General features: G+C 33.6%; 6 protein-coding genes across 10 annotated transcripts; 2 read left to right on the top strand and 4 right to left on the bottom strand.

Moving 5' to 3' along the window:
• Positions 1-16: 16 nt before the first annotated feature.
• LOC142987328 (dnaJ homolog subfamily A member 2-like) lies at positions 17-2,561 on the top strand. Its single transcript, XM_076136020.1, has 2 exons — positions 17-201; positions 336-2,561. Exons 1-2 carry the CDS (start codon positions 133-135, stop codon positions 1,479-1,481), a joined length of 1,215 nt encoding a protein of 404 aa, XP_075992135.1. The 5' UTR covers positions 17-132; the 3' UTR covers positions 1,482-2,561.
• Positions 2,538-5,958, bottom strand: mTTF (mitochondrial transcription termination factor). Its single transcript, XM_076136024.1, has 7 exons — positions 5,432-5,958; positions 5,139-5,317; positions 4,945-5,041; positions 4,450-4,603; positions 3,988-4,138; positions 3,668-3,893; positions 2,538-2,677 (listed from the first exon to the last, which is right to left on the bottom strand). Exons 1-7 carry the CDS (start codon positions 5,604-5,606, stop codon positions 2,646-2,648), a joined length of 1,014 nt encoding a protein of 337 aa, XP_075992139.1. The 5' UTR covers positions 5,607-5,958; the 3' UTR covers positions 2,538-2,645.
• Positions 5,959-6,114: 156 nt separating this feature from the next.
• Positions 6,115-9,450, bottom strand: LOC142987329 (U2 small nuclear ribonucleoprotein auxiliary factor 35 kDa subunit-related protein 2-like). 3 transcript variants are annotated; one of them, XM_076136021.1, is made up of 8 exons: positions 9,316-9,450; positions 8,827-8,900; positions 8,520-8,725; positions 8,165-8,428; positions 7,857-8,033; positions 7,377-7,542; positions 6,963-7,080; positions 6,115-6,329 (listed from the first exon to the last, which is right to left on the bottom strand). In XM_076136021.1, the coding sequence occupies exons 1-8, from the start codon at positions 9,321-9,323 to the stop codon at positions 6,167-6,169; spliced, it is 1,176 nt and encodes a 391-aa protein (XP_075992136.1). In that variant the 5' UTR covers positions 9,324-9,450; the 3' UTR covers positions 6,115-6,166. The 3 variants fall into 3 exon arrangements, with proteins under 3 accessions (XP_075992136.1, XP_075992137.1, XP_075992138.1); XM_076136022.1 differs by lacking the exon at positions 9,316-9,450 and adding an exon at positions 8,997-9,204; XM_076136023.1 differs by lacking the exons at positions 6,115-6,329; positions 6,963-7,080 and adding an exon at positions 7,626-7,687 and having other exon boundaries at positions 7,383-7,542.
• Positions 9,451-9,727: 277 nt separating this feature from the next.
• LOC142986762 (uncharacterized) lies at positions 9,728-11,582 on the top strand. The gene is made up of 4 exons (XM_076135414.1): positions 9,728-9,972; positions 10,062-10,259; positions 10,489-10,613; positions 10,815-11,582. Exons 1-4 carry the CDS (start codon positions 9,774-9,776, stop codon positions 10,965-10,967), a joined length of 675 nt encoding a protein of 224 aa, XP_075991529.1. The 5' UTR covers positions 9,728-9,773; the 3' UTR covers positions 10,968-11,582.
• Positions 11,583-11,610: 28 nt separating this feature from the next.
• On the bottom strand, positions 11,611-14,674 carry LOC142986758 (uncharacterized protein C18orf63-like). Its single transcript, XM_076135398.1, has 8 exons — positions 14,494-14,674; positions 14,270-14,408; positions 13,929-14,112; positions 13,744-13,843; positions 13,133-13,229; positions 12,617-12,751; positions 12,235-12,339; positions 11,611-11,713 (listed from the first exon to the last, which is right to left on the bottom strand). Exons 1-8 carry the CDS (start codon positions 14,616-14,618, stop codon positions 11,642-11,644), a joined length of 957 nt encoding a protein of 318 aa, XP_075991513.1. The 5' UTR covers positions 14,619-14,674; the 3' UTR covers positions 11,611-11,641.
• Positions 14,675-14,890: 216 nt separating this feature from the next.
• LOC142987336 (uncharacterized) lies at positions 14,891-23,178 on the bottom strand. Of its 3 annotated transcripts, none has more exons than XM_076136032.1 (12): positions 23,111-23,178; positions 22,809-22,866; positions 18,783-18,835; positions 18,494-18,633; positions 18,172-18,291; positions 17,892-17,972; positions 17,749-17,804; positions 17,521-17,665; positions 17,274-17,428; positions 17,113-17,184; positions 15,891-16,966; positions 14,891-15,601 (listed from the first exon to the last, which is right to left on the bottom strand). In XM_076136032.1, the coding sequence occupies exons 2-12, from the start codon at positions 22,838-22,840 to the stop codon at positions 15,402-15,404; spliced, it is 2,130 nt and encodes a 709-aa protein (XP_075992147.1). In that variant the 5' UTR covers positions 22,841-22,866; positions 23,111-23,178; the 3' UTR covers positions 14,891-15,401. The 3 variants fall into 3 exon arrangements, with proteins under 3 accessions (XP_075992147.1, XP_075992146.1, XP_075992145.1); XM_076136031.1 differs by having other exon boundaries at positions 22,960-23,155; XM_076136030.1 differs by lacking the exons at positions 22,809-22,866; positions 23,111-23,178 and adding an exon at positions 19,736-20,143.
• Positions 23,179-23,403: the final 225 nt, after the last annotated feature.

Below are 23,403 nucleotides of genomic sequence, written 5' to 3' on the forward strand. Positions count from 1 at the left end.
AACCAAACGTTTGCAGTATTTGGCTGAATGTAGCTACGACCTTTGTGTCTGTAAAATTAAAAATCTTTTCCTAGTGCACATTAATCACAGCATTGCTCCTCGTTCTTTCTTTCCTTTATATATTGGGGAAAAATGGCTGATAATAAATTATACGATATTTTGGGTGTTTCTAGAAGTTCTAGTGATTCGGAAATAAAAAGAGTAAGTAGACATGAACTTGTAAATTTCTGTAGATTACATCGCACATGTAATGTCATCCAATCGTTTCGTGAGTTTTGCCCATTGTCTCAATCACCGTAACTTTTCTTTATATAATTATTATATCTCTATTCCAGAACTACCATAAGCTTGCAAAAGAATTCCATCCTGACAAAAACCCGGCTGCAGGGGATAAATTTAAAGAAATAAGTTTTGCCTATGAAGTTTTATCGGACACTAAAAAGAGACAAATTTACGATAAATATGGGCTGAAAGGCTTACAAGAAGGTGGCCAAGGCGGTGGATTCCCGCCTGATGATCTTTTCGGCCACTTTTTCGGTGACATATTTGGAATGGGCGGCAGCAGAGCGCGAGGGCCCGCTCGCGGCGAGGACACCATGCATCCTCTCAATGTGACTCTAGAAGACTTGTACATGGGTAAAACCACCAAGCTACAGTTAAGTAAAAATGTGATTTGTGGGCCCTGTAAAGGTGTTGGTGGAAAGCCTGGTTCAGTGGTAACTTGCAAGGATTGCCATGGCCAGGGAATAAAAGTGTCTTATCAGCAGATTGCGCCGCACATGACTCGTCAATACCAGTCACGTTGTCCCACTTGTCATGGCCAGGGTGAAACCATTAATGAGAAGGATAAATGCCCAAAATGCAAAGGTAAGAAAGTTGTAAATGAAACTAAAATCTTAGAAGTGCATGTTGACAAAGGTATGCGGCACCAGGAGAACATTCTCTTCAAAGGAGAGGGTGATCAACAGCCTGACACTCAGCCTGGTGATGTGATTATTGTGTTGCAACAGAAGCCTCATGAAGTGTTCCAGAGGACTGATGATCTTAATCTTCTGATGGTGCATGAGATATCTCTAACTGAGGCATTGTGTGGATTTGAGTTTATTATTAAGCATTTAGATGGCAGAGACTTACTTGTGAGACATCCTCCAGGTGAAGTTATTAAGCCTGGAGATCTGAAAGGCATAATGGGTGAAGGTATGCCTAGGTACAAAAATCCATTTGAGAAAGGGAATTTGTACATAAAATTTGAAGTAGTTTTCCCTGACAATAACTTTGCTACTGAGGAACAGATGAAGCAAATTGAATCAGTGCTGCCTCCTCGCCCTGCATTTGTGATGCCAACTGGAGATGATGTGGAAGAAGTGGACATGATAGATAGTACAAGCAGTGAAGGTGGCAAGGGGCGCCAGGAAGCATATGCTAGTGATGATGAAGAACACATGCACTCAGGACCTGGGGTACAGTGTGCTCATCAGTAGTTCAATTGTCCACATAAAGATTCTACTCAAACCTCACACTATATAATTTTATTATAGGTTATTATGTAAATTTAACTAAGTAGGTATACACTATACTGTTATACTTAGTTCACAGAATGCTAGAATTATTTGACTATGTGTGCAGTGTAATGACTTATTTAGGAGTAACTGCCTGTGCCTCTTAAATCAATTTTGTTGCTGGTCTGAAGACAATCATCAGCTTGTGTCATCACTAATATGGCTCCTCACCAACATAATGTAAAGATAGAGCAGTTCACTCATTAAATAAATAAAATTGGCAGTAGGGCTTTTAAAAAACATGAAGTTTACATATATTTATATATAGGATTAGAAAATAAAGTTCAGTTTGAGTAATAATCTGCCTGTGATACCTCATAGGTCTAATTGCTGTATCATTCTTAGGTGGTGTTAAATTGTATTGTTTAATGTAATTGAGCTAAGTTTGTTCTTAATTCTAGACACAGCTTGAAAGGTTAATCCTTGATGTACGAAATTGCCTTTCATCCTGCACTAGTTGAATCAGACTTGGCACTAGAAATAGTATTAATCCAACAAGGGGTTTTGGATTCCATATTATGTATATTATATTAAACTATAAAAATACTTTGTGAACACATTTTCATTATTACTTGTCACTACTTTTAATTCTGCTTAATTGCAACTGAAAATTAATAGTTAACAGTACTTGAAAGTTATCATTACTTATCTTGAGATGATTATTTCAAAAGCTATTTCATGTATTATATTGTTTTCTGTGTTGTTAAATTTTAGTAACAAATAAACCCAGTGGTAGCTTAATACAATTACTATATTAATGCATACTTGTATATTTTGGTAACATAATACATTTCCAGAAATATAAACAAATTGGTTAGTCTGTTCATATGTAAAGCTTATGATAGTATAATTACAAAGAAAAATGTTTAATTAAAATCAGGATAAATTGCTGCACAATTTGGGGTTTTATAGTTAAATTAAATAAAGAAAAAACAACAATATTTCTTTTGTTTCAGGTTTTTAATTATTTATGTGATTTTATTAAATTATTTTGACACAATATTACAGGACTACTCACTTTACATTTTTACAACAATAAACAAGTTAAAAGATAATCAAACATCTTTGCTGTATTATCTACTATTTTCATGACTCATGTAGGGTATTGTGTTTGTGACCTGGAAAAAAACAATAAAATTTGAGTAAACAATTTCATGACCAATATTCTGTTACAGTAGTTTCATTGCAAATAGCCTACTGCTAAGTATTCAAGGTCTCTGCCCATCAGCCGCATAGGTACCTCTTGCTTCACTTAGATCAGACGCACACTTTCTTCAGTATGCATAGATTCAGTTTTTGCCCCTAATGTACAGGGTGAAATTGAAATCATGCGCTCAATTTTAAAGTTCTTTTTTTAGCTAAATTGGACAAAGGGTAACTTTTTTAGATGAGACTAGGACTACAGGTATTCGATAAAAATCCTTGAATTAAGAATACGGCCTGTGCTGATGACGTAGTGTCCCTGGTGATGGAATAACGCACATAAAAGATAAGAGAAAATAAGAACTAAAAGTTCCCCATACAACCGTACGTACCTATGGGGGAATCCCCAATAAAAATAAAACTAACATGACTAGCGAAGCAATGCACACAGCAACCTGCGGCGGCCGCGCGTCTTTTTCTCAAGCAATTTTGTCTCTTTATACGGAATGTAAAGCAGGCGGTTGTCCAAATGATATAAGCATCTAGTCGGGACTGCTGCCGACTGTTTGTGCCATTCAACTTTAATTAGGACTCACCGTTTTGGAGTTAAGATACTTTAAAATCTAAAAATTTAACTTTCTTGTAATAAACGGCGGAAATAGCGGTTTTTACATATTTACTCAGTCTTGTAGTATATGATAATATGACACATCATCACATAGGGTATGAACTGAAGAAGTTCCGTTCTTTGTAATATTATTATAATGATTATATTGTTTGGCTTTTAATAAATATTCGTTTTGGCGCTTATCTCATTATTGCCCTAGTGACATCTATTGCTCAGATTGCTCTACCTCACAAATCTGTTAGGCATTTCGAGGAGCATTCTTTACATAATATCTTTAGATTCAATGGTTGTCTTAACTTATTCCACCTTAGGAGAACAGTAGAACTATTATACATACCCATCCTAATATCTTCCGACATTGATTCTATAGAGTCACAATATCTTTTAAAACCTTTTTTACTTCTGCAGAGTACATTTAAATTAATTTGATGTATTCCTAATCCGCGCAATTTTTCTAAACGATCTTTAACAGTTTTTTGAGAAGCTGATAGAACTCTGGGTTTATTTGCAATATCTTCGACACGAAATCCTTCGGCGATGAGAAAATCAAGAAAAGGCTTTACCTGTAATTAACAAAATAATATATTTTACAGGCAACATTGCACAAACAGGCAAGTATGCCTTAGAAAATGTATATTATATAATTCCATCACCAACTTTGGTAACACGAATCGTCTTTAGTGCAGGCATCCTTAAACACATATCCTCAATAGCTTCAACTGATGTATTCAATCTATTAGCTAAATAAATCTGAGTAGATTTGGTTTCACCTAAAATGTCCTTTGTTTCTTGTGATAAACTTATAAACCTGAAAATCACCAAAGAATTAGGTATGCATTAAATTCTGTCTAATTATATAGGTAGGCACTTCAAGAAAATATAGAATTTGATGGGACAAAAAACAGGTCTTCATTCATTTTTAAAGTCATGTAAATTAAACAAGCTGTTAACTGGGTTTACTACTATTATTAATTTTAAAAAAAGCACTTCACTATCAGAACCAAGGATAAAACTGGGGATCTGATGCTCAGTACAGTTACATAAAAAATATTATGCGCCTTAGTAGCAAGGTGTTCAAACGAATAATTTTATTGTATTTATATTTTTTATGAATATTACCTCTTTAGTATACTTTCAGAACATCTAACCATCCAAGGATATAAATTTTCTATACCCATATCTTTAACTGTCTGCAGTCTTTCACGAATTGTTTCATGATGGTACTTTAATACCCACAAATCACGCAATATACGGTCACCAGGAACGCCCAAATCTAAAAAATAATGATACACTTATTAAAATAATTTCTATTAATGATTGTTTTTGAAAACGAAAAGATACTATTTTCACATTAACAAATAACTTTTGGCTTTTTGCAAATTTTAATCATCACTGGTAATTTTATTTGCAGTTACAGTAGTTCAGACTAAACTTACAAGTTTTAAAAAGCCTTTATTATGAGTGTGTTTATATATGATCAAACATCATGGACAGTGGATTTCCTACCACAAAATAAGCCACCTACTTTTAGCATTTAGTAATAGCTCAATCAAAATAGTGTTTTAATATTTAAAATCTAGATTCACGATTAAATTCAAATAAAATTGTGCTTACCCAGTAATGTATCCAGTGCTCTTTCAATCCATTCAAATGACAAACTGTATACAAAAGTTCTTTTAGGTAATTTCTCTCTTAATTCTGATGGAGGAACCTACAATTTCAAAATTATTTTTACTAAAATTACGGTTACTGTACATATCATATAAGTCAGTTTTACATTATAAAATCCCCAAAAATTAATAACATACCTTAATGCGAGAAGCAATATAATACAATCTATTTTTACAAAACCCATTCCATTCATCATTTTTAGTTGTTTTGTAAATATGGACTAGTGTTTTGATGGGCAATTTGTAATAAGGTAAGGCATCTTCAGCAGATTGAAAATTGAGGGCTGAAATAACTCTAGCTTTTGATTCATCAAAACCTGAAAAAAACATTAACAATTTTATTTGGTTTATTGCATGCAATAACAATAATCACAATATATATATAAACTATGTTAGACTTTGTTGAGCAGAAAGTAGGTTTATTTACTTACCAGCGTCTTTACTCGAAGTTGTTTTGGTTTTATAAGTAACAATCGGTATTTTGTAGGAACATGTGATATGATGGCACTGTGTTGGCAATGAAAAGTCACCTATTGATATTAACTTTAGCATACTATGTACATTGGGCCGTAAGAATATGTTAACAATTACGGATCGTAGAGCCATGATTGTTTATCTCATTTGATTTTGTAATCTGAATTCAGATGTTTGTGTAATCAGTCATTGAAGGTTATTTTATCATGATTTAAAACCTAAAATAATAATATACTCTAAGCTGTTGTCAACCTTCTTACATAGTTTTAAGACATTCAAAGTTGTTGTTATATGCTCTATCCTCATCGAATTTAGAACTACCTAAAATAATAACAAGATTTGTATTTCATTTGTGCTGCATTAATCTGCATCGCCTTCAGTTTGACAGAAGTCATACTAACTGACAAGTGACGTCATGAGTTCATGACATAATTGACATATTGTTAAATGTCTGTCAAAATGCCACAGATAATAAAACTTGAAACAGGTAGTTAGCGCCTTTCATTATATTCTTGTTTTCTTTAGTTATTTCTATGTACCTATTAGAGTTAATTATTATTCTATCATGATAGATCAATAGGATAAATCGCATGTAATGGAAAAATAAGAGTAAAGAAGAATGCAAAAAATCAAAGAACCATTTGAAACAGATTTGGCATTTATTAGGTTCATTTAAGTCCAAATCCATTAAACTAACGTCGTTCGCTTCGTCTAGGAGAATGTCGCCTGCGGCTTCTGTGCTCGTCGTCTTTTGAACTTCTCTTACGCTTTCTATCAGTTTCGGAACTTCTTTTTGGAATATCAGGCTCTGGTGACTCTGACCATCTCCATGATCTAGTCGAACTGCGATAAGACCTTGAATACAATACAATATAGGTACTAATAATAATAAAAGACATTAGCATGATAGATCAAAATTGGTATATATTAAACACTAACATATTTTTCTTTTACTCCTATACTTTTGGATACTGGCGAGTCTACTTAGTCTACTATCCTATTCTTTGCCGAAGTCTTGGTACCCAGAGACACGGATTGTTTTTTTACAGCAAAACCCAATTATTATCCCAGCCGGGAAACGTACTTAACCAAGACCTGATCGGCAGTCACATCAATTATTTACTAAAAAGGTTTTTATTTTTTGCATTTAACTTTATTTGTAACTACGCTAAAAAATTTAGTCGTAAATACCTTATAAACACACAGAGAAAAAGCCTTCGTACATAAGGCTACGCAAGCTTTTCTTTACTCGACGATTTTAGTCCCCAAGCCACAACCGCCATACATATCCAGTTGCAGGAGGATCAGTCGGCCGGCCCCCCACCACTGTACCAATCTCAATTGATTTGTATGGCGGTTTTAGCTTAATGACTAAAACCGATGGGTGTCCAAGAATTGCGTGGTCTTGTTTTCGTACGGCCTTACTTTCGCATTTTGTATTTGTACAAATGTTATACATTTAGTTACAAAAAATCTTAGATAATTTACCTGTCATTATCAGGGTTGGGTTCGTAAGTGTACACACTGAATAAATTGTCCGGATTTCTGAAGACATGTAAAAAATTACAAGCTCTTCCCTTAGGACATCGTCTTTGTATTTGAAGACCTGTAATAAATTATAAATCAATTTATTAATGGAGCATAAATATAATTATGTCGCCATGGAAACTACTATAAAATGTAATTTAACGACGGGCCCTTGTTTAAATAAGTAGTCCAAAATATCATATGGAGTATCTACATTATATTTTTGTTATAATAGGGTTAAGTTTTACAATTTTTAATTACAAACAGTAAGACAGTAATGGATTTAAATTAATTTATTGTTTCCATAAAAAACGATATGCATCTAGGTCTTCCTCATCTACTATTTCCATACATCAAATTAATTAAATATCATACCACAAATAGCATTTTTCCAGGATTTTATTAAGCAAAACTGCAAAGAAAGCTGTCTCCCTCCATACCACCGAGTGTGTAAAGCGCGGTACGCGGCCACAGCACAACGTAACTCGGAAAATTCTATGTACGTGTTCCCTCTCAAGTGTTTCTCATGATTATTGCAAACCTAAAACAGATTTAAAATATGCAGAATTTAACTATTGTTCTATAAAAATATAGGTACAAAGCCATAGACATAGTTGCACAAACCTTGCGAATCTTAACACTCTTAAATAACTGCTAACATTCTCACAAAATGATCTGTAGATGATCTGAGTAGAAATTATAAGAATGTTATATACCTAACATATAATATTATAGGCAGGTACATATTTACTGCAATACTGTTCATTTCTTTGTAAAATATTTTTTTTTTTCACTTCATAGACTTCACATCATAATAATGCTAGGGTAAAAGTAGTATGGTATTTGATCACTCACCTTAAATTGAGTAATTTTACCAAATTTTTCAAATTCACCTATGACATCATGGAAGAAGTCTTGAAATTCTGTATATGTCTCACTATCTTCATACTCTAACATAATGTCAGTATCATACTCATTCGAATTTGCATTACTAAGCCCAAAATGGGTGTAAAAATTTGTTGCAAGCAATACCTGAAACAAATTAAAATTAACCCTGCATTTTAACACTTCAGCTACTCATTTCATAACTTGACAAATAAATGAGAAACAACCAATGTGTTTTTTTTTTCAATTCTTGTTGTTATCATTTTAAAAGGATATACTTTGCTGATGCCTGGATACTGATGGTTTCTTGAACATTGGTCACCAAATCGACAACATGCTGTTTTAAAGAAAAATGGACAGAGTTCAGCACTTGGTCTTGTTTCTCGTATAACTTTTAATTCAGATGGAGGCTCATCTGCATCTCCAGATAAGAACTTGTCCAAATTTTCCATAAAGATTTCTTGTTTCTTTTTAAGTTCTTCTTGGGCTGCTTTTATTTTTTCCTCATCAATTTTCTTTTTTTGTTGTTCTAATTCCCATTCCTGGAAATTAATAAATATAATTATTCTAATTACCTATTGCAGCAATAGTACATATGCATAACATTCCTCTACACAATAAAATAATTTTAACCAATTTTCGCCTAGCTTCTTCCTCTAGATGCTGTTGCAACATTCTTTCTTTTTCTCTTTGTAATTTCAGCCATTGTATTAAAGACACTCTTTCAGCAAGAACCCATTTTTCGTTTTCTTCTTTATTTGATTTTTCAATTTGTTCAATCATTAATTTTTCTATTAGCTCTTGTTCCTTAATAAAATTTTCATCATTGTATAATTGCTCTGAAAATCAAAATACATTAAATGTCATCAAATCATGATAGGATAAAAATTTAATATGCCAATACTAATTTCTTAGTGGGTGTAAAAAAAATTTAAGTTACCTTCTTGCTTAGCTGCTAAAGTCCGTATTCTTCTTCTTCTTTCTCTTTTTGCAATTTTACGCCATTCTTTATGCCTAAAGCAAATAATGATAAAGATAAATTGTTCATGTTATATTAGACGAAATATATATTTTCAAATAAAATTCAACGAAGTGAAGTTCAAAATTTACATGGTTATAGACGGCGCCAAACAACTTGAACATAATTTGCTGTATTAGAAATTAAACAGAATGTAGACCCAGTGCAGAGGACACTTGGTTGGCTGTTATACCAGTCGGGTGGTCGAAGCTGAAACGCCCTCGCCTTTGCGCAAAACTGTTATTCCTAAACTGACCTAAAAATCGTTCACTTAGATGTGGCGAAATTGTTCAAGTTGTTTGGCGGCACCTATATGTTTGGGAGCTCACAAGATATTATAATAAAGTTGTAAAGCGTAGTTGTAAGGTCTGATCTTATCTTAAAAATGTTATAATATAATTCAAATATTACCTTCCCATATTTTTTAAATTTAATTTAATATATTAAATAAAAAGTAGCTTCAAAACTTATTGCAAAAATTGTAAGTAGATGCACCTATTGTTTATTTTTGTACGATATTTGACAGGAATCGTTTCTTTCATTTCAGCCTATGATTTGACAAGTTTGACAACTTACGGTTTTTTTATATTCCGTTTTACGGCTCCAACACTTGATTAAATAGTACTAGTGTGGCAATCGTTGACAGCAAATAAAAAACGACGTACTATCTATCTGTACCTACTAAGTGCTCGATAGAAATATAAAATGTAAAAGCACACGTAGATTCGATAAGTAGTTATGTATTCTTCAATGCTCAATCCTGGCCATATCCATATTTCTTTCATCGTTGGTACTCTCACTACCTAGTCTAATAATATGATGTGGGTAGTTTATTAAATTTATAGAGGCAGAAAATTGTAGCCGTTAACATGGAAAATAATTCTTACAAAATAAAATATTTAATTCTCAGTAAAATGGAGGAAGAATTCATAGAACTGTTACTTTCGGGTTTGGATCCTAACTATGAAGGGGGTTGGCCGATTAGATTAGCTGCTCGCTACGGTTGTACTAACATAGTGGAAACAATGATTCAATTTGGAGCCAATCCCCATTTATTAAGTGAATCTGGTAAGTTAGCACTCAATAGGTACTTGTTTCAGGTTAAAAGTGTTTGTGGAAGGTTCAGCTAGGTTTGTTACTTTATTGTTTGTTTTCAGGAGCATCGACCTTACAGTTAGCTGTATTTTCTGGTGAGCATTGGGACACTGACAAGTGGTCATTTCTACTGTCATGTTGTGATTCTTCCCAACTCGCCGATGGAGCAGCTGTGGCAATTATATTTAATAATGATGCGGCACTAAAGAAGATATTGGGAACTGGACGATGTAATACAAATATTCCTACCACTCTAACAGGTTTGAATGTATACTATTTTTCTATGTAGGTATAGGATAATAAATAATTTGACGAATAAGGTTGAAAATTATTGTCATAATAGTTCTTCCGCTGGATATAATCTAACTCCTTGCCGGTATTAACAAGGACTTATTTTTTTTAGAATGCGATTTATAAGAATCATCCAACAACATATTATACACCCTTTTTAAGACATCGCACGACGTTATACAGACGAACTTTTTTCAGGTAAAACCCTAGAACTCCTAGCAAAGGGCTACAAGCTGGCCCATTTATTGAATCCTCCTACGATACAAAGTTACCACGAACCTGCCTCAACAATATCGCCAAGAACTTCACGACAAAGCAGAACGGTAGGTATTTACATAACTAGCTATAGTAAATTTTACAAAAATTACAAACAAACCCAGAGGTTAAATTGTTTTCATCAGTGATACAAATATCGCACCCTAAGTACCCAACCCTGCCCATATTCATAATAAGTGCGGGTAGCTACCGAGTTATTGTAGCTATAGTATAATATGACTGATTTAAGTAAAACATTATCTTTGCAGGAGACGATGGATACGCTGTCCCCTTATCATTCTCAAAGAAACCTGTCACCATCTGTAGCCAGGTTTTTTCACCAAACAGCAGGCCAGACGTCACTGTCGCCTACAAGAAGAGGAATCGTTTCAACGTCTTCGTATGCTGACACCAGCAGTTAATAATAATTGACAAAACTGAATACCTACTTGACAGTGGATTATAATCTACATACAAAACTAAAAATGACGTGATAAACGAGTAAGCATAATTAGTACCTATAGTAGAGTTCGGCCTGTAAAAAATGAACGCAGAAAACCGTGGCAATTTAAAAAGTTTTTCTTAAACATTGTTTTTTTTTCAATCTGCCGCACTTTAAGGGTTTATTCTCGTTTTCTAGACATTTTTTTTTCAATCTTTTTAAACCCTCATAACCTGTTATTTAAACTCTTATAAATTACTTTTTGGTCATAGCAGAATGTAATTATTGAGGGTTTAAATAACTTGTCCCTCTAAGCGTTATGACATCTTTTTGTGGTCATTCTTAAATTTACCGTGGTTTCTCGGTTCGTCTCTTGCTGGCCAAACTCTAGATAGTTAGACACGTAGTTAGAGTAAATTATAGTAATATAATTACTTGCTTACTCACAGCATTATACATAATCTACCTATCTAGTAATTACAAATTTTAGACACATGAATTAGTAAAAAATATGAAATCGGATTTAATTTAATTTTATTGTAATTATTTATTACGCATAGTTGACATTTTAATTAAATTTATAACAATTGAATAATGTTCTTATTATTAAAGCAATTAGAGGTACTACATACAAAAAAAATATTTGCTATTTTTCTAGTCCATAATATGAGTCTGTGTTGGCGTACAAAGACTTACAGCTTGCGTGTCAGAAAAACCGCTTGGTACCTGCAACGACAAGACAATCGTGTTATGTTTACCCGTAACTGATGTAGAAAACTAAATTAATTGTATTAGTGGCAATTAAAAAACCTCATCCGCTCTTTTGCTTATTTTCGGTGGCTCGGTGCCTTTACGACTACTTAGCCTGAACGATTCATACCAAATCGGGACGCAAAGCTTTTAACCCCTATGAAAGCTATATATTTCCTTTAATTTTTTTCTTAGTTATGTAATGATGCCAAAGATGCTACAATAAAAGATTATGATACTGACCACTGAGCTCCAAATGAACATGTGTACAAAGTGTAAGCGCCCTTGTCAAAGGTGGCTTTACTAGGTATTTCCTGGTAACAACCAAATTCTAATTTGGTAATTACCTACTTAGGTCCTAGTCCGTTATACACATAATGTACCTAATATTGTTACACATGTATATTTCTCAACTTTATGATTATTATAGAGAGACCATAATTTTAACAACAGATGAAACCGAGATTAGTATATAGTTAGGTAGATGAATTACTTACTTTTTCTTCAACATTTTGAATGCATAACCAAGTAGCTCCAACCATGTCGAGGATATTGGACATCTTATTTTTCAAACAGCTCAAAAACCGTTGAACAATGGTTAACTGCATAAAATAAATTGAAAAAATCATAATAGACCAATTACCCACCAAAATAACTAAGTAACTGACTTGAAGAGTACCCTGTTGTCTGCGGACCGCTGGGAGCTCACGAGTATGTTTCGCGTATATAATGTTTGGTTGGCACTGATCAGTGCTTCAGCATACCAGAGGGTACTTATTTATATTTCAATTGAAAACTGTTTAACATTCTGTCATTAATTACTAATTGCATACACTATAATCATGCAGTAAATAAAATTAAATGATCGATTTTACCTACCTCCAGGTTTTTAGGCGTTGGCGTGATGATAGGGAAATTCCGAATGACACATAGTTTTGGATAAAGCAATGGTTCCCCGCGCCAAAATTGTATAGAATAATATGAACCTTCTTCTTCCGGCAAACGATATCCGTGCTAAGAATTTTATAGTAAACGATTAGTCAAAAGAAATAAATATGAACCTACCTATATTCAATACCTACGTATTATGAGATTACGCAAAATTTACGTGCAGCCTGGCCTACACCTGACAGACATTTAGCTTACATTAATTAGCTGCTGAACTGTAAAAATTGGTGTTTTGTTTGCAAGTTTCACGTGCATCGGAGGTATACAAAAAATTACAATTAAAATTAAAATTTCAGAGAAGCGTAATAAGGAACTGACCACTTTGATACAGTTACACCTTTTTTGATACAGAACTATTTATTATAATGTAGATAAACTGTGTATGCCAAGGCTTTCTAGTAAGTTGTCGGACTATAGAAACTCAAAATGATTACTCAACTGACGTACAATATTCTTCCAGTGCCGACGTAGATCTTTATAACATCTAAACTTGCTTATTGTAGGAAATGCTTCATAATATTCATCGACCGTAGCTTTGTTTAAACTAGAATGATGAATTAAACAAATTTAAAAAAATCACACAACTTGAAATCACTTACACATAGCTAAGTTCCTACCAAAATAAATTAATTTTAAATATATTAAAATAAAAAATACCCATTACTATTCCACTGTTGGGCGTATTAAGGGAGGGATTAGGCCTTGGGTCCACCACGCTGGATAAGTGCGGTTATTTACTTAATATATTAAAATAAAATTATGTGCACATACATTATCTAGTACTAGCTGACCCGCGCAACTTCGCTCGCTTGTCACATAAGAGAGAATCGGTCAAAATTTTCCCCGTTTTTGTAACATTTTTCACTGGTACTCTGTTCCTATTGGTAGTAGCGTGATGATATATATAGCCTATAACCATCCTCGATAAATGGACTATCCAATACTGAAATAATTTTTCAAATCGGACCAGTAGTTCCTGAGATTAGCGCGTTCAAACAAACAAACTCTTCAGCTTTATAATATTAAGTATAGATTAATTTATAAAAATATTGCTGAACCTTGGTAAAACTCGAATCCATTCTCCAGGTGAAAAGATTTCATTGTTATTCATCAAGTTTATCTTGACTGCCGCTATATCCAAAGTAAGTACATGTTTATCTGTAATGTATGAAGTGTTTACGTTTTTCGTTATTTCCTATTTTTGTAAAATCCTCATAAAAATAACGAATTATAATCAAGGAACTTGTACCGTCTACTAATACGTTGTAACGGACGCCATCCTGGGGTCCTTTTGTAAGTAAAAAATCTCTATTATTAACCAAGTAGTTTTCTCCTATAGTGTTCCAAATAGGCGCGATTTTTGCACCCATAGTGTAATGGAAACACATTTGAAAAATATCAGGTGTAGTTGTTCGTATGGCACCATCCTAAAATAATATTTTTTTATGTAGTATAAAAGCAGTTTGGGTACCTAGTAAGGAAAAATAAAATATGATCTTGTATTCGCCATACCCCAAAACAATGCATCGTTTAAACAGAGGTTTCAAAAAAGTAGAATTGAAAATTAATTGTGTTTTTACTTACTTGAACCAGTGAGAATTTCATAAAAAGAGAATTTAATTTATCAAAATCGTCACCGGATTTTCGGAACACGACGTGTACTTGTTGTATGTCTTGTTTATCCGGAGATGCCAAAATTGATGAATTCGAGAAAATTATCATTCTAAAATAGGAGCAGCGATTAAATAAAAACATTTTCTATACGCGGCTTCGTTACTAGGTAATTATTTTCGTATTTTTACTCGAACCTGCACTTAAGGATTTTCCAATGGTAATGCGATGGCGTAGATCTATCATGCTTATCACAAATATTTGCTTTTGCTACAATATAACCAAAATTATTTAGATCGAGGTTTGAAATATGTAACTTCATTTTTCACTAATAAATTATGCAGAAGTTTTAGCAAAAAAAAGCCCGCGAAAAGCTGAGGCAATCAGGCCAATGAGACAATAAGACGTCAATAGAGCAAAATACAGTCGTCATTCAAATTTTGAAAATCGAATTAAATGACGTCTAGTGTGTCTATAGACTCGACTTGAGGCTTAAAAAAGTTAATCTAGTAGACTGAGAATGGGTAGGTACTAGTATTTACTATTTTCAAATTAGGTAAATTTTAACTATTAAGTTTAATAAAACAATTTAGAAATGTTACTTTTTTTTATTAAATCAAATTAATAATAATTAATAAGTAAGTTTATATAACTAATTTCGCTAAACATATTCCAGTTTTCGAAACAATATCAATCACAGAAAACTAGGCAGATAAATTAATATTAATTATTATAAACGTAGAAAAATATCTCATTCATTTACAACATACTATCCCATCACATAATACCAATAGACAGTGCATTATATTATTATTGTCATTGTCATTTACACCAACGCCAAATCAGAGGATCGTTGCGAGTTCTTGTTAAAAATGTAGGTTATAAGTTAAGGTCTAAGGCCTAAGGTCCAGGTCTAAGGCCTAGTATCAGCATCGGAAAGGGTCCTTCGGCATCGTCACAATGACATGCAATCGCACACTCAGACACTATGCCGTGGTATGCTGCAGCGCCTTTATGGATGTCGAGGAGTCTTTAAGCCTAAATGATCACACAAATTTAGCACTCCGTTGCATTTATCCGATTTATAGGATTATTTCATAGTTACTTAGTTATTACTTTGATTTTCAAACTGGTCACGTGCTTTACGCAATACTCCTTGGGTCTTATGAATTTCCCTACATATAGCACGTTGGACGCTTCTCTTGCGCAGATTTGCAGCGTTTAGTTGCATCAGAGTTTCCGCGAGTGTCGCCTTAGTCCTTGCTAGTTTCTGCTTCAGTGTTACGTTCTCTTCATACAATGAACCTGAAACAAACAAGTAACGTTGTGATATTGATTTATTATTTTTTAATGGCTAGATTGAATTTTATCAGTGCAAAAAGTCTGAAGTGTAGTTTTGTATTGATAGAGAAGTAGAAAGAGAAAAGATAAAGTAAGAGAAAATTCATATATCTCTTGCAGCTACGGACTCTTGCTAGCTGTAATTGTAAGCTGTACCATAGCCTCAGTAATTTTGCATCAAAATTACATGAAAACCATGACAAACTTTTCTCCTGATAACCATTACAATCCTAGAATAAAATTGTGAACTTACGTGGTGATAAGGCAACAGCGTCATTATGTTCTAAGCTGGACAATCTATCGCTGTCTATGCCCTGATCGGGCGAGGTTGGCCTATCTTCTTCTGAAAGATTTTCATGTACTATAGCTATTTTGTTATTAGCTTCAACGGCTGTTTTACGCGTGACTTCTATTTCCAGTTGAGAATTAACTTCTAAGGCACTTGAAAGTTTTTCACGTGTTTCTTCGAGTTCTCTTTCTAGACGCAGTCTATCGTGCTGCGCGCGAGCTCGTTCTAACGCGGCTTGTGACGCTTGAACTGTCGCTTCGTCGGCAGCACGCCTAAGAGAACGCTCTGTTTCCATAAACGTAGCCTCTAACTCTTGTCTTTCTGCACGTAATCTCTCTGTGGTCTGGGCGGCATCAGTTAGTTTTTGCTCAATATCTTTAATACGATTCTCTAATGTCACAATTGTATTTCTTAATGTTTCTATGTCTTTGGTAGCTTCGGTCAATTTTGTTTCTTCTGACAATAAATGTTCTTTGAGTTCGTGATTTTCTGTGATAAGCTCATTTATTTGTTCCTTTGAAAATTCAAGTTTGCCGTTAAGATCATTGTTTTCTTCTTCAAGGTGTTCGCTTCGTTTGGTCAAATGATTCAACTCCTCAATCAAAGTTTCAGGTGAAGTTTTATCTGAGCGAGAACCATACGAGACTCGGGCGCGCCTTGTGCGATACTTGCTATTATCAGAGCTAGACTCACGCGCACCGACACCCGTATCACACAGACCCACGCGCGCAAGAGATACATTCCTGTCTGGCTCCGACCAACATTCCGATTCAGATATAACATCTGCCTGTGGGAAGTGTTTCAACAGAGCCTTTCTGTTGATGGAATATCTGTTATTGTCATCACTGCACATGCCGTGGTGTCCGAACATCATAGTCAAATCTTCTATTCGCAACGATTGTGATATATCGAGGTTACTCTCATCCATGGTAAGTTCCTCTGGAGCCATTGATTCATCTAATTCCAAGCCAACAGGTAAAGCTAAACTTTGTTCTAAAATACTTTCGGCCAATTTCTTCTTATCCTCTCCGAGCACACACCTGTAAATAGAACGTTTTATAAGCATACTTATGTGGGCGATAAAATTTCACGAGATTAATTTATAAAATCGTTTTTTTTTGGTGGTTGGTGGTCCAGCTATTTAGTTTGATTTCAGGTACAATAACGAGAATGTTTAAGAACTTACTTATGTGATAACAATTTATCCAAGAAATAAGCCAATCCTTGTAATCTTCGTGTTAAGAGTTGTTGAAGATTCCTGAAATGAAGATATTACGTTGTTAGAATGTTTGTAGTATAAAAACATAGAAAAGAGGTACAGAGCTGTAAGACAAATAAAGTAAGTACCCTGCTGCATCCACATTTTCAATCTTCTCGAAATGTTTCTGCAAATCTCTGACTTTACTTTCTAGATCTTTAATGTGTTCATCTTTACACTTCAGTATTTCTTCGTATTTTTCCAGTTGGGAGTCACTTACATGGGCGTATACCAATTCTTTATCCTAGAAACAAATACGTCATTTATACTCTTAACAAATCAGTTACTACAACGAAAAATCTTAGATTAGATACTTTAAATCTACAGGGTGCTTACTAGTTTTATTTTCTTGATTTCCTTATCTTGTTGTTGAATTTTCTTCATGCATCCTTTTATCATTTGTAACGCTTTCCTGTTCTCCCTGCGCAATTTGACGAGTTCATCCAGTTCATCATTATTGACAGTTACGGCCAGGTAATCTCTGTAACGAAAACAAGATTATTATAATTTTACCGATAGCTAAGAACTAAACAACGAGTTATATAAATGTACAATTATATTTACCCAGCCGACTCAGACTCTGCGCAAGTATCGTCAACCGGTTCCTTTTTTTCTGAAACCTGGTTAATAAAGCAAACATTAAATTAATATTACTTAGCCTGGCCGTAAAATGTAAATTAAAAAGAAATAATATACAAAATTATTACCTGTACTTGTGAAGTTATCTCTTTTTTCATAACAGTGCTATTGTTCAAGGACAATTCAACACTATCAGTTGATATGGAACCCTGAAAAAAAGAAAGTAAATGCTTTATTTTACTATAGGCAGGACTTTGGTATTTGAAATTCTTGGGTGTGCTGCGTAAACATCGTCAAAGTAGGAAAAAAGACAAAACAATGTCGAGAACAAAAAAAATATTCGTCCTCGTAATTTGCAGTAATTTTAATATGAGTAAAATGTTAAAGGATTAGTTTTCAGTTTTTTACCTGTTGTTCTAATACGTCAATGGCTTCTGCTGCAGCAGCTAGTAGCTCCTGTTTGTCAGTTAGTTGTCTCCTCAGCTCCTCTACCTCTACTTGAAGTCTCACATTATGTTCCAAAAGTCCCTGAAAAAAGTGTTTTTCTATGACTACCCGTAGTACCCATTGAATAAATCAAAGATGTTAAATAAAGCAATGAATCTTCATATTACAAAACCGTTTCATATTCTTTTTACATTTTTAACAGTAACAAAATATTTTCAGACTCTGGAAATAATAAAAAAGAAACAATTCGTCTTTCACTTTCGAATGTACACTACCAACGTACCTGGACTGCCGGTGGTGACCCAGTTCCCAATTTTTCTTCTAGAAAATATATCCTCAGTTTAAGGTGAAAATTTTCTTTTCTTAGTCCATTGAGCTGTTCTTCATATTGTTTCATGCTAACACCACTAGCAGTCGTTACATCTGAAGAGACAAATTACAATACACCTAAGAATGATGAAAAATAAAAACAATAGCTAATGTACCTTACGACGACATTTAGGTCCAGGTTTAGTGACATTGTTTGTAACATATAACTCCAGAAGTAAGATAATCGAGTCGTTTATACGTACCGTGTCCTTCAGCTGTAGGAAGAGCCATTTCTTGTAACTTCCGCGGACTGGTGCTGTGAATAGAACACAACATTGTACTAATATGCTTGAACTCATTCTTTAATGACACTAAATTAGTATTAATTTATATGGAGACCTATGGTGGTATATCTAAAGAACCCAAGGTCATAAACGTAACGTAAGCACGACAGATTATATTATTATGACGGTTTTAAGTGAGATTAACAACCTTCGCGCCCTTTTCCCTACTAATAACGGATGGAAATTAATCTACGCGGTAATCTTGCCAAGCAGAATTTACAGACTCAAAAACTTTCTAAAGGATTGAGTTATTGTAAGATATTGGATATAATATATGTATTATTAAACACAGGTCAGCTAAAATAAATCAATTGCAGTTCTAGGCCTAGGAAATGAACTCGCTTTTCGAAATCCTTCCTACCTTCACAGGCAGCGACAAAATTTCGCATATACACAAACCCATTTTTATTGCCTAAGCATCACCATCATCATAGGCAATATTTTGCCCTTTAACCTTACTCCCAAATGCTACTAAACTTACTATCTATGGATTGGACTCAGATGTAATATATCTATCGGGTTAAAGGTTTTATTGTAATTATTTTACCATAAAACAGCCTCAAATTGTTTACATAGTCAAACTTAATGACTACACAACAATCAAGTGTGAGGCGAATAAATTGATTGACGTCTATCTATACACACATTGAAACACTAGAATTTATTGCCGATGAGGTCAGAGCTGTGTGTGCTATATGCTCTGATATTGTTATCAATGCGTACATAATATTTAGTTTCGACTTCGCAATAACTACTAAAGTATTTTATTATATTGCCGGCAGCAAAGTTTTGTTACAGAATGCACTTTTTGACTCATATAGGGCATAGGTACTTATATTATATTAGGTTGTAAAAAAAGTAATTAGGCTTACCTAAAAGGGGACGCAATACCAGGTCCCCCTTGTTTAGCACTATGCATCCTGGGTAACGTTGCCATGTTATTAATTAACTTAATTGATTACACTATATAAAGTACACGTGCATCATCACAAAATAAAATTATAATTAACACTTTCAAAACAGAACAAAACACAATATACAAAGAGCTCCAGTCGATGACGACTGAAAATAACGTGTCGAATATCGTTCTATTTGATGGCGATAGTATTTAAATGTAAACATTAACATATAATTAAATATAACACTTCAATACCAATACAATGTCAACAAAGAAATGTGGAAAAAGGTAAATAAACAGTTGTGTAATTAGTAAATCTTATTTGCATCGTATTTGACGTGGTCCACGATCGGAGACTGAAATTAGGACGGGATGTGGGACTTCGAGCGGGATTCGGGGACGATCGCATATCATCGACGCAGAGAAAGAGAGCCGCGTAGTACGCACATGTAAACCAGCGGTATGGTTACAAGCGGGAATAGAAAACTGAAAGAGATAGATGCTGCGTTGCTAGACGGAGAAAAAAAAGGGCAAGGCGGATACTGTGAACTACAGTCCACACAACGTACAGACCGAAATAGAAGTGGCGGTGCATTAAGTTCGCCGTGTTCCAAATTTTCGATTTATGCCTTACTTCCTGCTTTCGTGTTAATATTAGATGACAATCTATAATTGCCTACGTAAGAGTAATAACAAACAGAAACTATTATTGACAAGACGTTACATGTGTTTATTGACAAACTTAACAGTGTGTTTTAGAACAAGATTTTTTTTTATAAAGATATCTTATGTACTTAGTCATTATTTTATAAAAAGGTACATTCACATAATATGTTTTCATGCGAGTCATAGGATCACAGTGTAACGAAAATAACTAGTTTTAGTAGTCTGTATATTAGTATTAATTTTAGGGTAGATTTAGTAATCTACCCTAAATACTAATAATAAATAATATTACAAATGCGAAAATCTGTTGTTGCGCTATAATGGCGAAACTCGCAGATATGCATAAATTGCGGTTGTGTATAGAAGCCCATATAGGTACATTTTTAACATACGATACGTTACGTAACTGTTACATCATGGGGAAAACTCTGCGTCATACCTAGGCGGGTTTAACTATTCCACAATTTGTTTTAGGGTTGAAAACAGTACTAAGTATATTAAATAGTATTATACTAGTTATATATTTCGGCGTGAGAACCTAATCCGCTAGTAATTTTTTAAGGAAAGGAATTAATAAGTCTTTTTTGATATCAAGAATACAGATAATTTGGATATAATGTTCTTTAGCCATCCTTGTATCTCCACTCACGAATGCAAAATATAGTACCTAGTACCTATGTATTTTGTATTATTGCGATTTATTGGGAAAGGACACCAGACTAGACTTCCTTTGACATTTCGTTTAAAAAAAAAGAATCAATTCAATCAATCATATACAGAAACAACTCTTATAGTGTGGTTTAAAATAATATGTCCTATTTATATACTACACCATATTATTATAATGCTGAGATAGCAGGCGTAACGAAATACCGCCGCACGAAAAGTAACGCCATCTAGCAATTCAAAAATGAAGTTTTCATGGAGACAGTACAATTATTTGAAAAAGTAAACATAAAAAAACAAAGGAGGGTAAAAATAATGACACCTTGTACATACAACCAACACAATTTTTTTCTAATTTCAAAATAGGTGTTTGTTTGGGAGATTTTATCAGAAACAAAATTTTATAGGTGGAAGTAAACATTCTAACATTTTTAGACAGCTGTAACTGGTCAGTACAGTATATTTTCCAGCCTTTGCACACAAATAATGGTCAGTTTTACCATAGTCTGAAAATAATAAAAACCATAGTAACCAGTAAGTAGAATTTATCCTATAGCTTCCTAGTTTTGGGTGACAGTATGCATTTACAGAACAAGTTCGAATGAGAGTTACAGAACAATTTGTTAAATGACCAGTTTTATAAGTACTAAGTTATTATCATTTTTTCATTCTAACATTGTTGTGTATATCCATATAAATAGATGCTAGCTTTAAAAAAAATGTACTTATTATGATCACCTTTATTAGAAAGTAAGCTTTTAAGGTTTTAAAACTTCAAAAAAATATATAAAAAAGTAGTTAGATTAGGGAATTTTATAATTTTAGATATTGTAAAACCAATATTTTTTTAAGTGTAATGCATGATGTTGTATACCATATTCTGATAAGCTAATAATTAATAAATTATATGCCATCAATAGATGGGCTAAAATATAATAGAAAATGGTCAATCTTTAGGCATTTGCTGCCTACACAAGTAATTGCACTAATGTTTTATTGGTCTATTAAGCCTTTTCTACTACCAGGCATATATTATTGTATGACCACTTATGCACTTATTTGGCCGCATTCAAACATTTTTTAAATGATTCAAGATCTGTAATCCAGCACAGACAAATAATATCAGTTCATGTCACTTTATAGTGAATACCAAATTAAATAAATAATTTTGTCTTGACAAAGTCAACCAGTACTCTGTCACGGTCAATATTATTTGATGAAGTTACAAACTAGTCTATCTAAAAAAAAATGTAAACTTAATAACTAGTAATTTACAAGTAATAGATCATTCAATGCAGCTCTGTGGAGGGCTCCTGAACTCAAAATTTAAGTTAATATCATGTCAGTAACATATCCTGGTAAACTTTACTTTTCCTTGGGTTTTCTGTTACAACAAACTCAGGTTTAAGCCAAAAATTTTAATGAAATAACGATTTTAAGAATAAAAGCTAGGTAGTTTTGAGTCATTGCAATAATATTATAATAAATAATTAGTGAGGAATCTATTGGTCCTTTGGCTTATACTTTAATTAAGCTTTTAAATTTTTTACACATAAGACGAAATAGAAAAAGGCCGTGTTCAACGGCCAGTGCTAAAGCAGGTGAGAGTTTCAATAGAACATGCAAGTGTCGTGTTAATAATGTTATTAACGACCACAAATTAAACAAGGACCTTGCTAGGACTAAGGCTATAACTAGTACAGTTAGTTACTTACATTAGACAAACTTCCGTTGTTAAATCAGCCATCGTTTATCGCCAAACACTGCTCTACTCTGAAATATTAACCGACCGTGTACCGAACAAAGTATAAAACTGTTTATGACTTTCAAAAGAGATTTGACCGTTAATTCAATAATCATACAAACCGATAAAAAATTGCGAGCGGTGACTGTGGAGTAATATAAGAATCCCAACGACGAATACTTATTTGACCATCCAAGTCGGAGTAATGATTATTCACGCGTAAATGTAAATTACAATATTATTTGAGATAAAATACAATACAATAACACTCACTTTTTAAAATCTGACGTATCTGCTCAGCAGTGTTGCCGACTGTTGCCGATTTGTCATTTGCCTACCAAAGACCCATCGGCCATCATAGACATTAGTTAATTCGAGTTTTAGTTAGGTAGGTACCTACCTATTCAAATATTCCACGAGTTTGAAAAAGTCTCCATTCTGTGCGACTGCGCATTAATTGCATATAAGTATAGTGTCCTGCGCGGGTAAATCTGTACACATGATTAATTTCCTTCATAAGCAGGCCGTAGAGCATGTAGCAGCCTTCAGACCTATATAGACTTAAT

This window comes from Anticarsia gemmatalis, chromosome 3 (genome assembly GCF_050436995.1).
Source record: "Anticarsia gemmatalis isolate Benzon Research Colony breed Stoneville strain chromosome 3, ilAntGemm2 primary, whole genome shotgun sequence".
NCBI lineage: Eukaryota > Metazoa > Arthropoda > Insecta > Lepidoptera > Erebidae > Anticarsia > Anticarsia gemmatalis.